The 18,855-nt window shown below is 47.2% G+C and overlaps 1 protein-coding gene across 7 annotated transcripts in view; it reads right to left on the minus strand.

Annotated features, from left to right (window-relative positions):
• SH3GLB2 (SH3 domain containing GRB2 like, endophilin B2) overlaps positions 1-18,855 on the minus strand; it is a 50,169-nt gene that overhangs the window by 11,639 nt on the left and 19,675 nt on the right. For 3 of the 7 annotated variants that reach the window (XM_077922572.1, XM_028714340.2, XM_028714343.2), the window contains exons 2-7: positions 18,504-18,645; positions 17,326-17,454; positions 15,395-15,528; positions 14,159-14,251; positions 5,703-5,765; positions 607-630 (exon numbers count right to left, since the gene is read on the minus strand). In XM_077922572.1, coding sequence (XP_077778698.1) covers positions 607-630; positions 5,703-5,765; positions 14,159-14,251; positions 15,395-15,528; positions 17,326-17,454; positions 18,504-18,645 — 585 coding nt within the window. The remainder of the gene's footprint in view (positions 1-606; positions 631-5,702; positions 5,766-14,158; positions 14,252-15,394; positions 15,529-17,325; positions 17,455-18,503; positions 18,646-18,855) is intronic. The other 4 variants (XM_028714346.2, XM_077922573.1, XM_028714344.2 and 1 more) reach the window with 3 other exon arrangements.

The following is an 18,855-nucleotide window of genomic DNA, read 5'->3' on the forward strand; positions in this document are numbered from 1 at the left end:
CCTACCCACTGGGGATTGAACACGGAATCTTCTCCATGCAGAGTATGTGCTCTGCTACTGAGTTACAGCCCTTGCCCTAAAATTAAAGTAAGATTCTAGTCCTCATGGTTCTGAAGAAAAGGTGGAATTAAATAGGAAACCGCTTTCAACTGAGTCCACCAACCATTGGTCCATCTAGCTCAGAACTGTTCACACTGCATGGCAGCAGCTCCCTGGGGGTTTCAAACAGGGGACTGAAGCTCGGACCTTCTGTACACAAAGCAGATGCTCCAGCAGGGAGCTACAGCTCTCCCTGCCGCCACCAAGATTCTAGTCCTCATAATTCCGGACAAAGGGCTGGATTAAATAGCGGCACATGTGCATGTAGCTCATTATTGTCAACAATGACTGGCAGCGGTTCTATAGAGTTTCGGGCAGGGGCTCTTTCCCAGCCTCCCCCCCCCCCCCACCTCCAGAGATGCTGTGGATTGAACCTGGGACCACCTGCAAGCAAAGCACATGCTCTACCATTTGAGCTACGGCCTTTCCCCCCATGAAACTCATCCTCACCATGGACATTTCTAGCAAAGGAAAAATCGGAGAGCTGGAACATTAGCAAATACTTACTTTTTCCACCTCGTCACTCCAAAGCTGTTGGGGCCACAGAGCAAACAGGAAAAGGTCAGCGTTGGAAGACACCGAAAAGCAACATTCCACAGTGAAAACAACTGTTGGAAGAGGCAACGACAGGGCACACCAGAGGAACAAAACGACGACAACAACGGGGCCCTGCCACCAGCAATAATGAGAGCAGACAGCGATGCTTCCTCCCAGATGTGAGACCTCTGCTTTAGAAAGCTGCTACCCACCCAGGCCATTTCCAGAGGGGCAACTCTTTGTATTTTGCACAAGCCAGGTTTTCAGCAGCTGTATCTGTACCCCTGACTGGTGGAGCACTGCCAAGTTAGATGTATTTAATGGTATCTGTAGTTCCAGGCTCAGGGACAGGGAGGAGTAGGAGGACATAGGAAACTGCCCAATACAGAGACAGATCATTGGTCCATCTAGTTTAGTACTGTCTACTGGAGATGCCAATGAGGACTGAACCCAGGACCTTCTGTGTGCAAAGTGGTTGCTAAAACACAGAGCTGTGGCCTTTTTCGTTAAAAATAAGTAAGAGTATAGTCCTCATCGTTTTGGGCTGGATTAAACAGGAGCACAGCAGAATGCCTTATCCTGAGTCAGGCCATAGGTCCAGTTAGCTGAGTATTGTCTGCACTGACTGGCAGCAGCTCTGCCAGGTCTCAGGCAGGGGAGAGGCTCTCTGTATTCAAAGCAGATGCTCTGCCACTGAGCCGATGGACTCTCCCCTAAAAATAAAGGTTCTAATTCTCACCAACAACCTCCCATGGAAGGCCAGTTACAGGGACCAATTTTAATTACTAGATTCTAGTCTTGACTCTGGCAGATACTGTACATACATTCTGTTTTCCAGTTGCCTCATATTGGTAATGAAAATGGTGCATTATAATTTTCTGTTTTTGTTTTAAAATCAAAAGGTGAGCATGAACCCATTACACAGATGGGAGTGCAGAGGACACGACACAGGTAGCCAGAGACTGCTCACACTTAAGTTAAGGCTTCTTACACAACCACATCATATCTCTACTCCCCCCCCTTTTTTAACTAACTCAGAAGGACAGTTTGGGTCATAGCAAGACTGTCTGCTGACATCTACTGGCATTTGGGCTCAGGGTTATGGAACCAGACAACAGATGCAACATTCGGTTCACAAAATAAATATATAAAGTAAATGCACGGACAGGTTAGGGGGCAGAGGAAAAGGGAGAAAAGGGTGCTGACACCTTCCAGAGAGGAGACTTCAACATTTCTTTACCACAGCAGACCACAGCCACCCCACCCTTAGTCAACACAGGCTAGGTTCCATTAGCAGATATTGATCCTATGCGATTTAGAGGGCTGCAAGTTGGATATTCGGGGCAGGAACCAGGAATAACCAATGTAGGAATTTAAGTTTCCAAGAGGAGGGTTCCAATTCGCAAGGACGTTCCAGCAGCAGCCAGTATGGCCTAGTGGTTAGAGTGTCGGGCTAGGACCCAGGGGAGAACAGGGTTCAACATACATACACACACACACCCCCCACTCTGGCCACAAAGCTCCCCTTGTGTGACATCGGGTCACAGTCCCTGCCTCTCAGCCTCTCCTAGCCCGTGGGATTGTTGTGATGATTAAATTGAGGTGGGGGGGAATGTGTACACTACTTGGGCTCCTAAGAGAAAAAGTTGGGATGCAAACACTATTTATCATCTACATTTTAGCAAGAAAATAAAAGAGAGGTGGAGTAGAGCAGGCACTTCTAACCACCCCCTTTCCCCCCATCCCTCTCCTCCCCTTAGACTTGTGAAGAATCTGGAGGAGGGAAGGGTGTGACATTGTAAGGGTCCCTATTTCTAAGGGTTGGGAGGTCTTGGTGCCTTGCAAGGGAGTGCATGTGCTTAACAAGAGAAAAAATACACCCACACCCCTGCAAGGACCATCAGAATGGACCGTTCTTTCAAAATGGCTTTTGGTCCAGACGACTGGTTAGTTGGAAAGAAGCGATGCAATTTCCTCGGTGGTTAACACTCTTGCATTTCAGTACATCACCCTGTTAAGCCAGATCCTTGAAGACAGTGGTGGTCCTCAAACCCATCCATACAATTAACGGGAACGGGGGGTTGGGGTTGGTGGGGAGAATAATATATTTCCTGCCAGCCAATTCACTCAGACAACCCAACAGCAAAGCGTAGAGCAGGTAGCAAAAAGAAAAGTGGCCCTTTTGGGGGAGAGAGGAGAGGAAGATGGCGAATTGCAGCCCAGAGACAGAATCCAGCCAAGTTATCAGCATGCAAGACCCCTCCCTCTCTTCTGCTGGGCTGTAGACAAAACACCTTGAGGCAGATGCCCAACCATTGGGATGGGGCAGGGTAGCCCCGCTGTTATCTGGAGGTGGTTGTGGTCCTGATGCCACCTGAACACTGCTTACTCAGGGAAACGGGGGCTCTGAGCCTTGGCCTTGCCTTAAAACAATAAGGCGAAATTCTAGTCCTCAGGTTCCAAATAAAGGGCTGGATTTCTTAAAAAAGAAAAGAAAAAAGGAACATGTACTGAGTCAGGTCACTGAGCACATCTAGCTCAGTACAGTGGTACCCCTGGATGCAAATGGGATCCATTCCGGAGCCCTGTTTGCATCCTGAGTAGATTCAGCGCTTCAACACCTGTGTGTGATGCCATTTTGAGCGCCTGTGCATGCGCAAGCGGCAAAACCCAGAAGTAATGCGCTCCGTTACTTCTGGGTCGCCGCGGAGTGCAACCCGAAAACACTTAACCTGAAGCTACTTCAACCCGAGGTATGACTGTATTGTCTACACAGACTGGCAGCGGCTCTCTGAGATTTCAGACCAGAGTCTTTCCCAGCCTTACCTGAGGACAATGTTGGGAATTTAACCTGTGACCTTCTGCATGCAGGGAGGCTCTTAACACTGAACTACAGCCTTTCCCCTCTTGAAGGGATGGCCACTTGCACTGTACGCTACTAGCATCCCCAGGGTGCTGCCTGCTCAAGACAGTTGTTGCAGCCCAAGGAGAAAGATCTAACCAATTTGCCTGGACCTCTCAAACTCCTGGTTTCCATATGCTTTTGTACTAATGTTTTATAGAATGCATTCTTCCGAATGCATTGTTATACAGCAAATACCGCTTCTATATATTTTTCCAAAGAAAACAAGTGGTTTATAAACACTCCTGAATTATATAAGAAAAGAATAAATATTTTTAATCTTCCTGTTTGGAGGATTCCTGGCCAGAATCCAGAAGCTCCCCACCCTTTTAAAATCGAGAAAACAACTTCTTCTCTGCCTCATCACATCTGAAGGCTGCCGGTTTGGGCTGCAAATACCTCTCTGGAAAAAGACACATGGAATTACTGGGGGGGGGGGGGGACACACTAATGCTTTAGACATCTTCACCACCACCACATGCAAATACTAGCATTTGCTACCTGAGAAGGGTCCAGAGAGGATCCCCTGTAAAGCCAGCACTGATGCCGTCCCTCTTTGACTTCCAGCAGCTATTCTGTATGCTATACACAGAGAAGCTCCTTCCCAGCAAGAGAAGGCCCATTTTAACCTAATTCATAGAAATGTAGAGTTGGAAGACACCCAAAGGTCAACTAGTCCAACCCCCTGCCATGAGTCGGGGGATCAAGCCATTTAAGTCTTCCATTTTTGGCTAGTCCCAAGCCTTAGGAGGGCATCAGTGTGGTTCTACCAGCGACCCCCGAAGTGACAGTACAAGGCACACACAGAGTTTTCAACATTTTAACGAGACAGTGCAAATAGATCGTGCAATAGGGAAGGCGGAAGAACAGCTCGTGCAAATGCACTTGGTAACAAGACAATGGGGTTCAGGGGAGAGAGGGTGGGCTTTTGTTTGCCTGCTCTTGTCCAGCAGAAAGCAATATTTCCGCCCGTTGAAGGGAACTTGAAGGAGGTGAACAGAGAAAGGAAGATCAGAAGTTGCCTTCATCAACCTGGTGGACCTCCTGGCAGATGTTTTGAACTACAGCTCCCATCAGACCCAGCTGGCATGGCCATGTGACGCTGGGGGCTGATGAGAGTTGTAGCACAGTGGGCCTGGAAGCGGCTGAGCCCAAGACAAGCCAGTGTTCGTTGCTGCCAGTCTTGCCTCTGCTATTCCTGGAGAAGTGTGGCGCAGTGGTTAGAGTGTCAGGCTGGGTGACCAGGATTCAACTACTCAACTTGGCCATAAAGAAAGTTCACTGATAGTGACCTCGGAACAGTCACCTCCCCCCTTTTCTCAGCCAGGCCTACGCCATAGGGTTGTTGTGGAGATTAAATGAGGACCAGGACCTGTGGACCAGGGTTCAAATCCCCCACTTGGCAATGTAGCTGCCCAGAAAAAGCATCCCCTGCTCAGAACTGGACTGGAAGGAAAAGATACAGAGGAAGCACCCTGGCAGATTCATGGCAATCATTCCTAAGAATGTTTCTCTATCCTGCCACCCTGGGTGTTGTTACCTGCTCTCTTCCTAGTTCTGATCTGGGGAGGGACTGCTCTTTATCTAGAACGCCAATAATATCACTATTAACTTTAAGAACTGTAACCTTATAGAGCTTGTGCTACAGTTTGCTTTTTCCTCCTCCCTCTAGTTCCTTTTTCCTTGTGTGTTGTGTCTCTTTTTAGCTTGTGAGCCTAAGAGGACAGGAACCATATTAGAACAGTGATTTTGTTTTTGTTTTTTTGCAGGCTGCACGTGGTTTATTTAGCAACTCCTGACTTTAATGGTTTATCAATTAAGGTTTCTTTTTCTTAGTAAACCGCTGGGAGATTTGTAAAAACAAAACAATCGAGCGGTGTACGAATTTTGTTAAACAGAAAATAAACAATAAAGTATAAACACTGCAAATAATAATATAATAAAACAAGCTGCTCAGCCTATGGATCGACAGAACTCAGGTTCCTCTGCCTAAAAAGCTCTGCGCACAGTCCTGGATAGCTTCCATTACGTTAAAATGTTGAAAACCAGCAGTAAAAGGCTTGCTCCAGGATGATAAAGGGAAAGGGAAAGGGGAGGAGAGAGAGAAATAAAAAGAGGTTAAAGCACAAACTGTCTAAGAGATGAGGGAGAGAGTTGATCTTACCGCTGATGCGCTGGCGGAGAGAATGTAATTACGTGGTCTAGTCTCGTTAAAGTCAGGCACAGCCTACGGAGGGGGAATAGAATTTCACGTATAGATCATGCAGAAGGGTGAATGGAAGGCTTTCTTTTTTCCTGGGTGGGGAAGGGGGAACTAGAGGGACAGGTATTTCCTGTAAGAAGCATTAGAGGCTTCCTTGCAGTTTGTGTTGCGAGAGAGAGGGCCTCCGGGGGAACATTTGGAAGCAGAAATACTTCTGAAAAATACCGGCTGCTGGAAACTGGGTGGGGGGTGGGGAGTGCTCTTCTGCACTCTTGTCTTGCTTGTGGCTTTCCCTTGGGGGCACCTGGGTGGCCACTGTGAGAGCAGGATGCTGGACCAGATGGGACTCCTTTGGCCTCATCCAGCTCCAGGGCTTTTCTTACATTCTAGCAAGCTCCTCTAACTATAGCTCAGGCATAGGCAAACTCGGCCCTCCAGATGTTTTTGGGACTACAACTCCCATCATCCCTAGCTACCAGGACCAGTGGTCACGGATGATGGGAATTGTAGTCTCAAAACATCTGGAAGGCCGAGTTTGCCTATGCCTGCTATCGCTGGACCAACGGGGACTCCACTCAATGAGGCCTACCTTTTGACTTGGCGCCTCCTTCCCCAAAGATTTCAACTGCTAGAGCAGGGGTCTGCAACCCGCGGCTCCGGAGCCGCATGTGGCTCTTTTACATCTTTGCCGCGGCTCCGGGGCGGATACTAGCGAGGGGAGGAGACGCATTGTGCGCCCCGACACTCCTCACTGTGGCGGGCGCTGTACTGGCTGTGACGTCGCATGGGGGCGGTGCGTGCGTTAGTCACGCACCGTCCCGACGTCACCTTCCCGCCCGCTGTCAGATCGGAGGGCAGCGGCGCGCATGCTTTAAATGTCGCAATGGTTTTGCGGCTCCCAGTTGTTGTTTTTTCTTCGGAAACGGGTCCAAGTGGCTCTTTTTGTCTTAAAGGTTGCAGACCCCTGTGCTAGAGATTAATCCCACCCTCTGAAATTTGCTCAGTTCACACTTCAATGTGAACTTGCGTTTTTCCAAAATAAAATGCAGCTGTCCTTAAAATTCACACTTCTCTGCATGATGCAGTTCTCCAACCAAAGCAAGCAAACAAAAAACAAACAAAAAAACCCCAAAAATGTGCATATAAGGAAAAACAGCAATATACCCCCCAAAAATATTCTTTTAGGGAAAATTCACAGAATCATACAGTTGGAAGGGAACCCCAAGGGTCATCTAGTCAAAAACCCCTGCAAAAATCACAATGTAAGAATCTAAAGAATCCATGGCAGGTGGTCATCCAACCTCTATTTAAAGGTCTCAAACAAAGGAGGGTCCATCGCCTTCCAATGGTGCCAGTTCCACAGCTGAATGGCTCTTACTCTCAGAAAGTCACTAGATTCCGTTGGTTTGGGCCCCACCCCCCTGGAGCAGCAGAAAACAAGCTGCTAAGTGATAGCCCTTCAGATATTTGAAGATGGCTATCAAAATGATGCTTGCCAAATATTTTACATCAGGCAAAACTGCATACAAAATATGCAATTATTTTAATAATAATGATGATGATGATGATGATGATGATGATAATGTTATTAAGGGGGAAATGGGAAACTGTCCAATTTATCCATCTGTCAATTATAGGTTGGATCTGGCTGCTGCACCCCCAACCTGCAACCTTCCAGAAAGTTCCCAGTGATGGCCTAAGATATAAATTAGGTATGATAATGGAGAATAGATCTGTCGGTGGATATTAGCTGAGATAGTAAATGGAGCTATCCATACACCACTGAATTCAAGTGCTAAGGGCAGACAAGTTAGACCAGTTGCCTTCATCCCTGTGCTGGGTGGGCTCCTCAAAGGATTGGGCTGCCCGCTGTTGGAAACATGATGCCCGTTCTTTGCCTGGTGCACCAGGACTCTCATGCTGCAGTGAAAGTCCTTCTGAAAGGAACAGGGGCAGAGCAAGACCACCTGGTGGGGTAAGTATGTGTGGAACATCTGTCCCAGGCGCACCCAGGACTTCTGACATCCATCAGGGCAATCAGAGTCTGTTCTCCTCCCAAACTGCCAGAGCCAGGCAGAAATGGGGCAAAACAATCAGCTGAACCCCAAAGCACCCAAAACAGAAAGGCGTTTTGGTGACCAGGTGGCAGATGGCATAAATCTCTAGATAGAAATGGGGTGGTTGTGGTGTTTCATTCTGGAGAGGCCTTCTCATGAGCTCCTTTAAGGCAGTAAGGGACTTTATCAGGACAGCAGTGGGCAAAGGGGAGAGGTTTAGCCCCTTGCCAGCTAACTGCTCCTATTTGCTATGGGCCACAGCAAAGACATCATAAGGGGTGTTTGAAGAGTAGCCTGCAACTTCAGAGTAAGGAATCCTTCTATCACAGTTCATGTGAATGAGTCTCTAGAAGCAAGGGTTGTTTTGTCCAGATCAAAAAACTCAGTGCTGGATGGAGAGTTTGTGAGAGAGCATTTGGAGTGTGGAAGGGGAGTGACAGACACACAAACACAAAGAAAATTATGTGTGCAATTGCTTTGCCCTTAAAGGAAAAGGGACCCCTGACCATTAGGTCCAGTCATGGCCAACTCTGGGGTTGCGGTGCCCATCTCACTTTATTGGCCGAGGGAGCCGGCGTACAGCTTCCGGGACATGTGGCCAGCATGACTAAGCCGCTTCTGGCCAACCAGAGCAGCGCATGGAAACGCCATTTACCTTCCCGCTGGAGCGGTACCTATTTATCTACTTGCACTTTGACGTGCTTTCGAACTGCTAGGTTGGCAGGAGCAGGGGCCGAGCAACAGGAGCTCACCCCATTGCGGGGATTTGAACCGCCGACCTTCTGATCGGCAAGTCCTAGGCTCTGTGGTTTAACCCACAGTGCCACCCGCGTCCCTTACTGTGTCATTAAACCTGACAGGGTATTTTGCGGGAGCACATTTGCCACTGCAAAGGCAGCATTCTGGACAGCCCCGAGTCTTGGCTCCTCTGCTGCAGATGCTTCCTCATTTATTCGGGTGTATGGAATACAACCATGGTCAGTTTAAAAGCCAGTGCAAGTGGCTGGCAGCCCCTCACTAAGACTTCTGACCCAACTGCAGTCATGAAGCACCCAATTACTTTTAAAACACTTAGCCAGGAAAGATGACAAAGCACAGCGTAACCCCTACCCCAACCGATTCCTCCAACCACAAAAAGGCAACATATATTTAATTAAGCAGATACAACTAACTCAACCCTGACTTAAGAGTAACTTTTAAAATCAACGAGAAATGCTTAATCTGCAGAGCAGAAATGTCTAGTGAGCAGGGCTATCATTTTATAAGTTTTGCATCAATATACATAAATTTCTACAGCCAAGGGGAGTCAGTATACTGTAGCCTGCATAAAATTATAAACGCATAGGAAACCCCCGGCAATATTTATCAAATCTGCACAATATTTTTCCTGCTGAGATTGGCGGATAAGCAAAGCAGTTCTTTCCTCCCCCAAAACCCTCCTTAGTTTTCACCAAACACTCGCAAACCAGTGCCTTCAAAGCAATAGCGACGAGAAACTTGCTTCTTGGGTGCCAAACCTAGCACTCAAGTTCTGACCTTTGCCCAGAACACCCACACCCACATCAGTGAATTGTATATATACAACCCTCAGCAACAAAGCCAAAAATAAAATACCAGTTTTATAGGAAAAGGAAGGTGACTACCCTTAGGGCCCAAATTCAGGTAAGGTTTAGAGGCAGCAATAAGCAACCTAGCAAGATGTTCTTGAACAGGATGTCTGGAACACCTTAACCCTCATTTCTGAGACAGGGAAGCGGCAGAAGGAGAAAGGGAGCCCATTGTCAAGAGCAGGAATCCTGAGGTCATGCCCATGCTTTCTCTTTTTTAACTGCACATGATATATATCTGAGAGCCTCTCCAAGTCTTGTGGCTCAAGGATGCAGTCTAGCCGAGATACCCACAATGACCATTCTGGCAAAACAAACAAAAAAAGGAAACTGCAGAAGAGGCAAGCCGCTTCATGCCAGCAAAATAGGAGCTGTGGAAGAGGCAAGCCTCTTTGCGTGCCAATAGCCACCATATGCAAGCAGTGATCAAGAGGCAGTGTGGGAAGCCTGAGAATGTATCCCCCTTAATACTGTGCTGCAAGGATTAGGGCAGGTGTCCGGAACCTGGGTCCCCCCATGTGTTGTGGAACTACAGTTCCCATTAGCCTTAGGAAGAATGGCCAGTGGCCTGGGATGATGGGAATTGTAGTTCAGTAACATCTGGAGGGCCAAGGTTCCCCACACCTGGATTAGGGAGAAAAAGGCTGAGTTTGGTAGCTCAAAATGCAGTCAGACAGCGCAGCACTGCAGGAATTTTCCAAAAAGCTCATACCCTTTTCGAGAAAGTCTGAGCCCTGATCCTCCATTATCCAGCCCATTATTTATAGCTGGAGAACCATAACCTTGTAGTTCCCATGATAAATCATACACATAATCCACACATTCTTTAACCACACCAGGGCTGTGTGTACTCTGGCTTTTTAATAAATAATAATAATAATAATAATAATAATAATAATAATAATAATAATAATACATCTATCAGAATTCTGCACTGAAGTTCTGTGATCTGCCCAGATTATGCAAACATGCATGATGCCTAATTTGTGCAAAGCGAGCAAAGTGGGAAGGTGCTGAAACAGAAATCTCAACCCAGGAAAAATGCATCCCCCCCACCAAAGTATCTTTGTACCCATTAAGGACTAGAAACTTGACTTTAAAATGAAAGTCAAATTTTGCAGCTTAAAAACAAAACAAAACTGTATCGCAACAGGTACACACACCACCCTGACTGCCATTCTCCTCTCCCCACCCCAAAACTCTGCCTCTTGAGCAAACACTTACAAAAAGGCTTTGGAAAACGGAAATGATTGTAGGCTCTGTGGATGAAATCAGCCAGTCAGCTGTTTCTGCCACAGGCAGGTCTCTCTCTCTCACACACACATACACACACACTCTCTCTCTCTCACACACATTTCAAGTGCATTCTCCAGGGCAAGTCCCCACTGGGCAAAGGGGACTCTCTTTAAAAAAAAAAAAGATTTCTGGATGGAAGTGGGACAATAAGAAGCATTTCAGGTCAAAACGTCACAGCACCATAAACACAATATAATACTCACATCTCCCTCACACTGAGCAAAATCACAGAATAAAAAAAAAAAGACAGAACAGAGAGGTTAGTGGACAAAAACATCAGCAACACAAAAGGCAAGAGATTCAGAAGTTAGGAGGGGAAAGAAACTAACAGACAGGGAAAGAGTCAACTCAGGAGAGCAGGAAAGAAATTTGCTTTGGATGGCAAAATCAGCTCTATGAGAGGATAAGGAAGTCAGAGATAGGGAGAAGGTTTGCAATTCTGCAGTGGGGAGGGATGGTGGGCTGTGGATACAGATGGAGAGAAGGGAGATTCAGTTCACAGTTTAAGGAGAATGTTACCAAATCTGCACTTTCCAAAACGGTGTGCAAACTGAAACACACCCGGCCTTCAAAAATTATCCAAATTTTGCAATTCAGTTCTCCAGCCTAGTAACGTGTACAAAAAGCCATTTACTGAGGTCAAGAGTGTATAGATAAATGCATGTATTAGTGAAATGCAGCATAAAAAGGTGGCGTTATAAGAGGAGGAAATATGCAAAAGTCTATATATATATATATAAAGGTAAAGGTACCCCTGCCCGTACGGGCCAGTCTTGCCAGACTCTAGGGTTGTGCGCTCATCTCACTCTATAGGCCGGGAGCCAGTGCTGTCCGCAGACACTTCCGGGTCACGTGGCCAGCGTGACAAGCTGCATCTGGCGAGCCAGTGCAGCACACGGAACGCCGTTTACCTTCCCGCTAATAAGCGGTCCCTATTTATCTACTTGCACCCGGGGGTGCTTTCGAACTGCTAAGTTGGCAGGCGCTGGGACCGAACGACGGGAGCGCACCCCGCCGCGGGGATTCGAACCCCCGACCATGCGATCGGCAAGTCCTAGGCACCGAGGTTTTACCCACAGCGCCACCCGCGTCCCTATATATATATATATATATATATATATATGAGAAATTTGCATGAAAATTTCATGCTGCTGAATTTTCACGAAGACTTTAAAATATATATATTATCATATTGATGTGGAAAAGTGGAGAACTGGATTTAAGACTGGAAATATCAGGAATCAGAGACAAGCAGAAATTGACAGCACCCCTAGTGAAAGCTGAAATGGTCAGATCCACCCTCCCCTAGTTTTGGGCGACTGGATTTAAGAGAAGGTGGGATGGAGGTGTGTTTCTTTCAGGCTCCTCCTATTGAAGGGCTGGGGACCAAGGAGGGATATAGGGGAGGGATAATGGCAGGCAAGCCCCAGAGAGAGGGTGGTGTGGGGTCGGAACACAAGAGAAGCTGGTGCTTCAAACCAAACACTTTTCAGTTCTAGCAAAAAAGGCAAGTTCACACAATTGCTTTCCCTGCTCAGGTGGCAGCTGCAACCACTTTATTACGCGCCGTACTCAGTACAGTTTCAGTGTAAACCTCCCAATCCCCTGCAATTATTATTTTTAAGCCCTAGAAAAAACAGGACGAGACTTTTGACAAAATGTGCTGTTATCAGAGAGGTTGGCTAGAATGTGGCCTCACCCTGTAACAGGCACTCAGTTTGCAGAGAGGGGGGAGCGGGAAACCTTGGCCCTCCAAACATTGCTGTACTACAACTCCCATCGTTCCTGCTGGCTAACCTGGTGGGAGTCAGGAGTCCCAACATCTGGAGAGCCAGAGGTGTGTGTATGTGTGGTATAAATAGGAAACTGGGCGGGTTTTTTATTATTACAAAAATGGTTCATGTTGTCATGGTTTTTAGTAAGCAGGCAACCCTAAGAACCAGAAGCACTAGGGCCAACTTGTGTATTTGGCAACCTAGTATTCTAATGGTTCTTGACAACCTATGTGGAATCAGCCAGTCAGATACCTGAAGCTTTGTTGGAACAGAATGGGTAAGGTGGAATAAAGAAGCAACATCATGTTAAATGCATTATTGCATTTATAGATGTCTGGGTCGGTTTTGCTTTTTGTTAAAACACCTGTGCCCCCGCCACCCAATATTGTTGGACTACAACTCCCATCATCCCTGACTATTGGCTATGCTAGTTGGGTGCTGATGGTATTTGGAGTTAAGCCCACCAGGAGGGCCACAAGTCCCCACCCACATTGGTTGAATGTTTTCCTCTGTGCAACACACAGCCCTGGTTTAAACCTCCCCTCTAGCTTCTGACTCTTGCAGGAGGGAATTGGCTATTGGTACCACGGCCAACAGCTTCTTTCCTACAACCAGTATGGGCTGGAAGAACTGAGCACAGCCTCCTTGTGACACTGGATCCCAGCTCTACCCTTTCCCCCCGTCAGCTAATATGTAACATAAAACTCAAGACGCATTAAATGTGGTCAAGAGTTTAAGTCCCACGAACAACCACTGCTCAGCCCAAAACTGGGGTCAAGCCTTTCCGACAATGACAGTGATCAGTTAAGGGGCTGACTGTGACATTCAATCTCTCCATTGCGTGCCTGGCCTGTTTTATGTACCAAAAAACTCAACTTGCCCATTTTTAATGCAGGGTGTGGAGATGAGGTGCAAACACCTCGCCCCCCCCAACAACTTCATTCCAGCTGTTCTGCAGGAATCTGCCTCCTCCTGGAGGAAAGTAAGAGTTCAGCTACTCTAATTCACACCCCAGCCCACACTTGGTGCTGCAACCTAGATCCTATCACCTCCCACTTAGAGGACTGGGCTTTCTGAAGGACCACCTAGGCGCGTATGACTTTAGATGCAGAATCCCATAGCAAGTGCCAAATGCAGACACATTAGATGGGGCAGGGGTAATTGGTTGAGTTAAAAAGTGGCTGGCCTCTCACTAATGAGCCATGTTCAAGGTCCTTGTATTAATGTACAAAGAGCCCTGAACCACTTATGTCCAGGGTGCCTCAGGGACCACTTTAGTTGTGAGGCTCTTCTGACAACAATTAGAAACTGAGCCTTTACTATCATTGACCCAGTCCTGTGGAACTCTCTGCCACTGGAGATTCAACAGGCACCTTCTGTGTCAACCCGCTGAAAACTTTTCTATTACTCACTCTGGCTTGCAGGTAGGTGGTGGTGGGGGGTCAGGGAAAGAGAGAGGAGAGTTCAGACATCCTAACCCTTCCTCCCCTCCCTAGATGATGCATTGCATGCAGTTCAGAAGAGATTCAAGCCCACCAGAGGGGGGTGGAGTAGCAGAGCACATGTTGGAATCTGTCACATGCAGGCATGAGTAAAAAGACTACGTGGGTGGGAAAGAGGGGGGATAAAACACACAAGAGGATTGTCAACAAGGAAGTAAGTGGGGAGGAGAGGAGCATTACCGCTGCTTTGGCCTCTGCAGCCTTTGCTTTCTTCAGCCTTGCTTTGCACGCATCCAGGTCTAGACGGCGGTTTTGCAGGATCCGTCTCTCCTTCTGGGAAGGAAGAAGGGAAGGGTGGGGAGAAGAGTCAAGATTGCAAAAGGAAAAAGGCTCATTTTTCTTACTGCATAGCTACATAAGAACATTAGAAGAGCCTGGCTGCAGGATCAGGCTAAAGAGGAGCCATCTAGTCCAGCCTTCTGTGGTTGACCAGGTGCCCCAATAGGAAGCCCTCAAGAGCCCTCTCCCCTCCTGTGGTTTCCAGAAACTGCTGTGTTAAAGTGTTACTGCCTCTGGTCTTGGAGGCAGAGCATAATAGCCTTTGTGACAAGTAGCCATTGATAGCCTTATCTGCCTCCCATTAACGCGTCCAATCCTCTTCTAAAGTGACCCAACTGCAATAGTCTCTAAGTGGTTTGCAAAGATGAAAGAAAAAAGTAAACCAATTAAAAGCTATAAAACCAAGCAGGAATTAAAACAGCTCCCCCCCCAGAGAGCTACAATTCCCAGTGCTCTTAAACTACAATTCCCAGGATTCTTTGGGGGGGGCATGCATGTGCTTTGAACCGACTGAGGTGGTATTTGGCCAAGTTTTACTCAGAGTAGAGCCAATGAAATGAATGAACATGACTAAGTTAGGTCCATTGATTTCCACCGGTGGACTGACAACCACCCGTGGCACAGATGCCGGTCTAACACTACTTATTTCTTGGTCGGAAAATATCGTAGCATTTATTTAATTCCTCCTAGACATTAATTAACCCCCTCTCATCTCTCTGAAAATGTCTCTGAAGTCAACTCCTCTCTCTCACTGCCACAAAACTGGCCTTCTCATAGGAAGCTGTCTTCTACTGAGTCAGGACCTAGCTTAATATTGCCTTCACTGATTCGCAGAGGCTTTCCAGGATTTAGGCAACAATTCCCCTAAGTCAGAAGCTACAGCCCTTTGCTTAAGCATAAAGATTCTAGCCCTCAGAGTTCTGAAGAGCGGACTGAATTAAACAGGAACACAGGAGACTGCCTTATACTGAACAAGACCATTGGTCCACCTAGCTCAGTATTGTCCACCCTGATTGGCAGTGGCTCTCCAGGGTGCCAGGCAGGGGACATTCATCAGCCCTACCTGGAGGTGCCATTGGGGGCTGAACCTGGGACCTTCTCCATGCAAAACAGGTCCTCCGAGCCCCCGCCACTTACCGAAATAGTTCTCCAGTCACCCTCCAGGAAATTGCGCAGAGGGCTGAGGAAGTTGATGGAGGCAGAGTGGATGAAGTCCCTCTCTGCTCCGCCCAAGCGCCGCTCTGTTTCACCAACTTTGATGAGGGTCTTCCCTGCGAGAGAGAAGACACAGCAAAGGGACTTCAGGCAGCTGGCCTGGGCAACGTCAGGCCAGCTCCACCTCTCCGCAGGCAAGAGGTGACAATGGTGGTTCAGGGCACTTTTATTAGCTCAAGGGCAAAAGGGCAAAAAAAGGTTTGGTGTTGGGTATATGTGCAAAATTAGTAGGTATTTACAGTATACCAGCTTAAACTTATATGGAAGAAAGGCCTGCAACATGCAAATAAAATATTCTAAATGGTATACGCGCTGTAATAACCCAAACCATACAGGTCTGCCTGAGCTCATGTGAGAGTATTCCATAAAAATCCTATGCGGGTGGCGCTACATACGAGCACAAATTGCCTCTATGTCACAATCTCCTCATAGCTGTTGGAGGGATTGTGGGGGGAAAGGAACCTTTCTCCATCTATGGTGAAGCTGCCCACAAGTATTCCAATTCTGGATGATGGATTGCCAAGAAATGACCAAAATACTCAAACATCCCATTCCAACTTCACCACAGCTTTGTTAACTAAATCTATGGGTTGATAAACTGAAAGGTTTCAACTCTCAGGAATTCTTGACATGGAAACTGGCAGCTGCTGGAAGCTCAATGGTCCCCATATGGAAAAACCTTGCAGAACTTGAGACTTTCAGTTTGTAATTAAAAAAAATGCAGAGTTTAATACTTGCATAAAGGCTTGGAGGATCCTGAAAAAAATCCTATGCTGTTTGATGGGATTATATCTTATAAACAAGAAATGAGGATGCCCAGGATTCCATCTCTCCAGTACAACGTGAAATTTGGCTTAAGTACTTTACCAACTTAATGTTTTGTCGCTCCCAAATATAGTGCACTGCTTTTTTGCACTTCTGTTTGTTTTTATTGTATTGATTCATGTGATTTACATCAATAATATATTTCTTAAAAAAGAAAAGGGCAGGAATCAGGCAGGGAGTCACACCCCTGCTTTAGCCAGGGTGGGGAGAGTAACAGGAAGGCAGGAAACTAAGGCAAGGGTTAGTCAGGAGGAGACTGCATAGTTATTTCAGTTAGACTGATTTTGGCTGAGTTGCAATAATGTGAAGGGGGAGCAGTGATTACAGGCCGAAGAAGGAGGTTACATCCCCAAGCAATATTGCACCACTCCCAGACTGCAGCCATTTTCATTTGGATGGGCTAAAGGGAGTTGCGTGGAGTCTCCGGTGTTTGGGTGTGGGTGTGATCACCATGCAATTACAGGAGACCGAGATCATTAACTTGAGCCTTGGGGCCGTAATGGATTTTGCAAGAACCCAACATAATCAAATTGAGGAGCACCAGAGCAGAGAGAACAGGCAAATTCGTGCCTGATTGTCCGAGAGTACACATTTCAGGAGGTTCTGGCTGCGGCAAAAGAACATTTATTGGTTTTTTTGTGGAAGCAAAACTCTTCAGATGAGCAAAAGGGATGTAGGGGACCCCAAACTTGCCTTCTCTGTCACAGGATGACCAGGAAAAGGCCACCCACATTTGGAGAGTCTGCCACTCCCACTGTGCCTGACTTCTGGCCATTTTGGCTGGGGCCTGCTGGAGAGTTAGAGGCTACCAACAATAGCTTTGCCTCATTTGTTTTATGGACAGGAGTAGTGGCAGTCCGAAGACTTAGTATGGCTTGTTTAGCCAGCCATTTTTTCACAGCAACCGCCAACCTCCACGCGCAAGTCCTCTGCACATCCCTGAAGATACAATGGCGGTGAGGCTTGACAAGAGGCTCACCAACCCTCATCTTCTCCAAAAAGCTATGTACTACATCCAAAAAACTCACCATAAGGGGAATTAGGGCCAAAGTCATTGGCTGCCTCAATCATATACTGAGCCAGGAGCTCCCCGTTGGTGACCCGAGAGGGCACCTTTCGGTCCAACTTCTCATAAAGGAACTCTTCAACTCTGGCACCTGGTGGGTGGGAAAAAAGAGATTTTGTTAGGTCCTGAAATAATTTTGGGAAAATATCTTGTATCTCTGGGGAGAAGTCAAGCCTGCAGAGCCAGTGACGCAGGCACTTCAGCAGGGATGGCCAATGTTTTTAGATTAATTCTTTAATTGTACAGTGGTAGCTCGTGTTATGAACCGGGATCTGTTCCGAAGGCCCGTCCGTAACGTGAAATGCCCGCAACATGAAGCGCTGCATCTGCGCAGGCGTGCGGCACAATTTGGTGCTTCTGTGCATGTGTGAAGCGTGATTTAGTGCTTCTGCGAATGCGCAAGTGGCGAAACCCGGAGGTAACCTATTCTGGTACTTCCAGGTTGCTGTGGGACGTAACGTGAAAAGACACAACATAAAGCGGACGCAACACGAGGTATGACTGTACAATGAAAAGTGCCTCTATGACAGTGTCCGACTTTGGAATGCCCCCCACCCCTGAAAGGCTGGCTTGTAGACTTTACAAGCTTTTTGGAAGTGGGTTGGAGACCCACCTATTTGTTTAGCCAATTTGGATGATTTCTTGCTGTTTTTACTTTACGAAACAAAACCACAATACAGTATTTAAGCTTTTCATGTTTTTAAATCTTGGGCTTGCGGTCATCCATTATGGTTCTGTGTTACTTGAAATGGCTTTTACATGCTGCACGGATTCATTTTTGTGTGTGTGCGTGCGCTTTTGCCTGCTGCCTTGCAATCTCTTTAATGAGGTGTGGTTAAGAAATGCTTTAAGCAAAACAAAACAACATTTGGGGCTAGCGGCAAATATGAAAGGAGCTCTGCACAGGGTGGTGGAGAGAGGTGGGAGATCTGCTTCCTCCTCTTCGACGACAAGGACTACAAGGAGAGGACCTCCTCTCTCCATCCCTAGATGCCAGCCTTCCAGGCCCCACATCATGTGCTCCTTCTTCCTCCTTACATCTGGGGCTGCCAAACCATGCCAGATTCTGACAGAGCCGAGGGGGCCCCCACCCATGACACCCAATGGATCAATTTCTCCAAAACCTAAAGAGGTGCTTACTAGGGTTTGGCTGCAAGAGGACTTCAGTTTGACGTAAGATTTTCTCCGTCCAGTTCTTGGTGCAGTCTGCTCGGGCCAGGAGGTTTTCAAAGTGGGCATCCAACTCTGTCTTCTCGGCCTGGCCAAACTTCTCCTCTGTGAACTGCAGTGGGGGGTGGGGGAGACAAAAATTGAAAGATTTTAATTTGCCCAAAATGGTATTGGGAGTGGGACGGGACTAATGTATCAGAGCTAGTATGGTGTAGGGGTTAGCGTGCCTTTAAGGGCACTGAACATTGTGCGTCACAGAATGCTGCTTCTTTTCCTTTTGAAAAAAAGCATGGATAGCTCAGTTGGTTAGTGTGGTGCTGAA

The sequence above is a fragment of the Podarcis muralis genome, chromosome Z (genome assembly GCF_964188315.1).
Source record: "Podarcis muralis chromosome Z, rPodMur119.hap1.1, whole genome shotgun sequence".
In the NCBI taxonomy this organism is placed as follows: Eukaryota; Metazoa; Chordata; class Lepidosauria; order Squamata; family Lacertidae; genus Podarcis; species Podarcis muralis.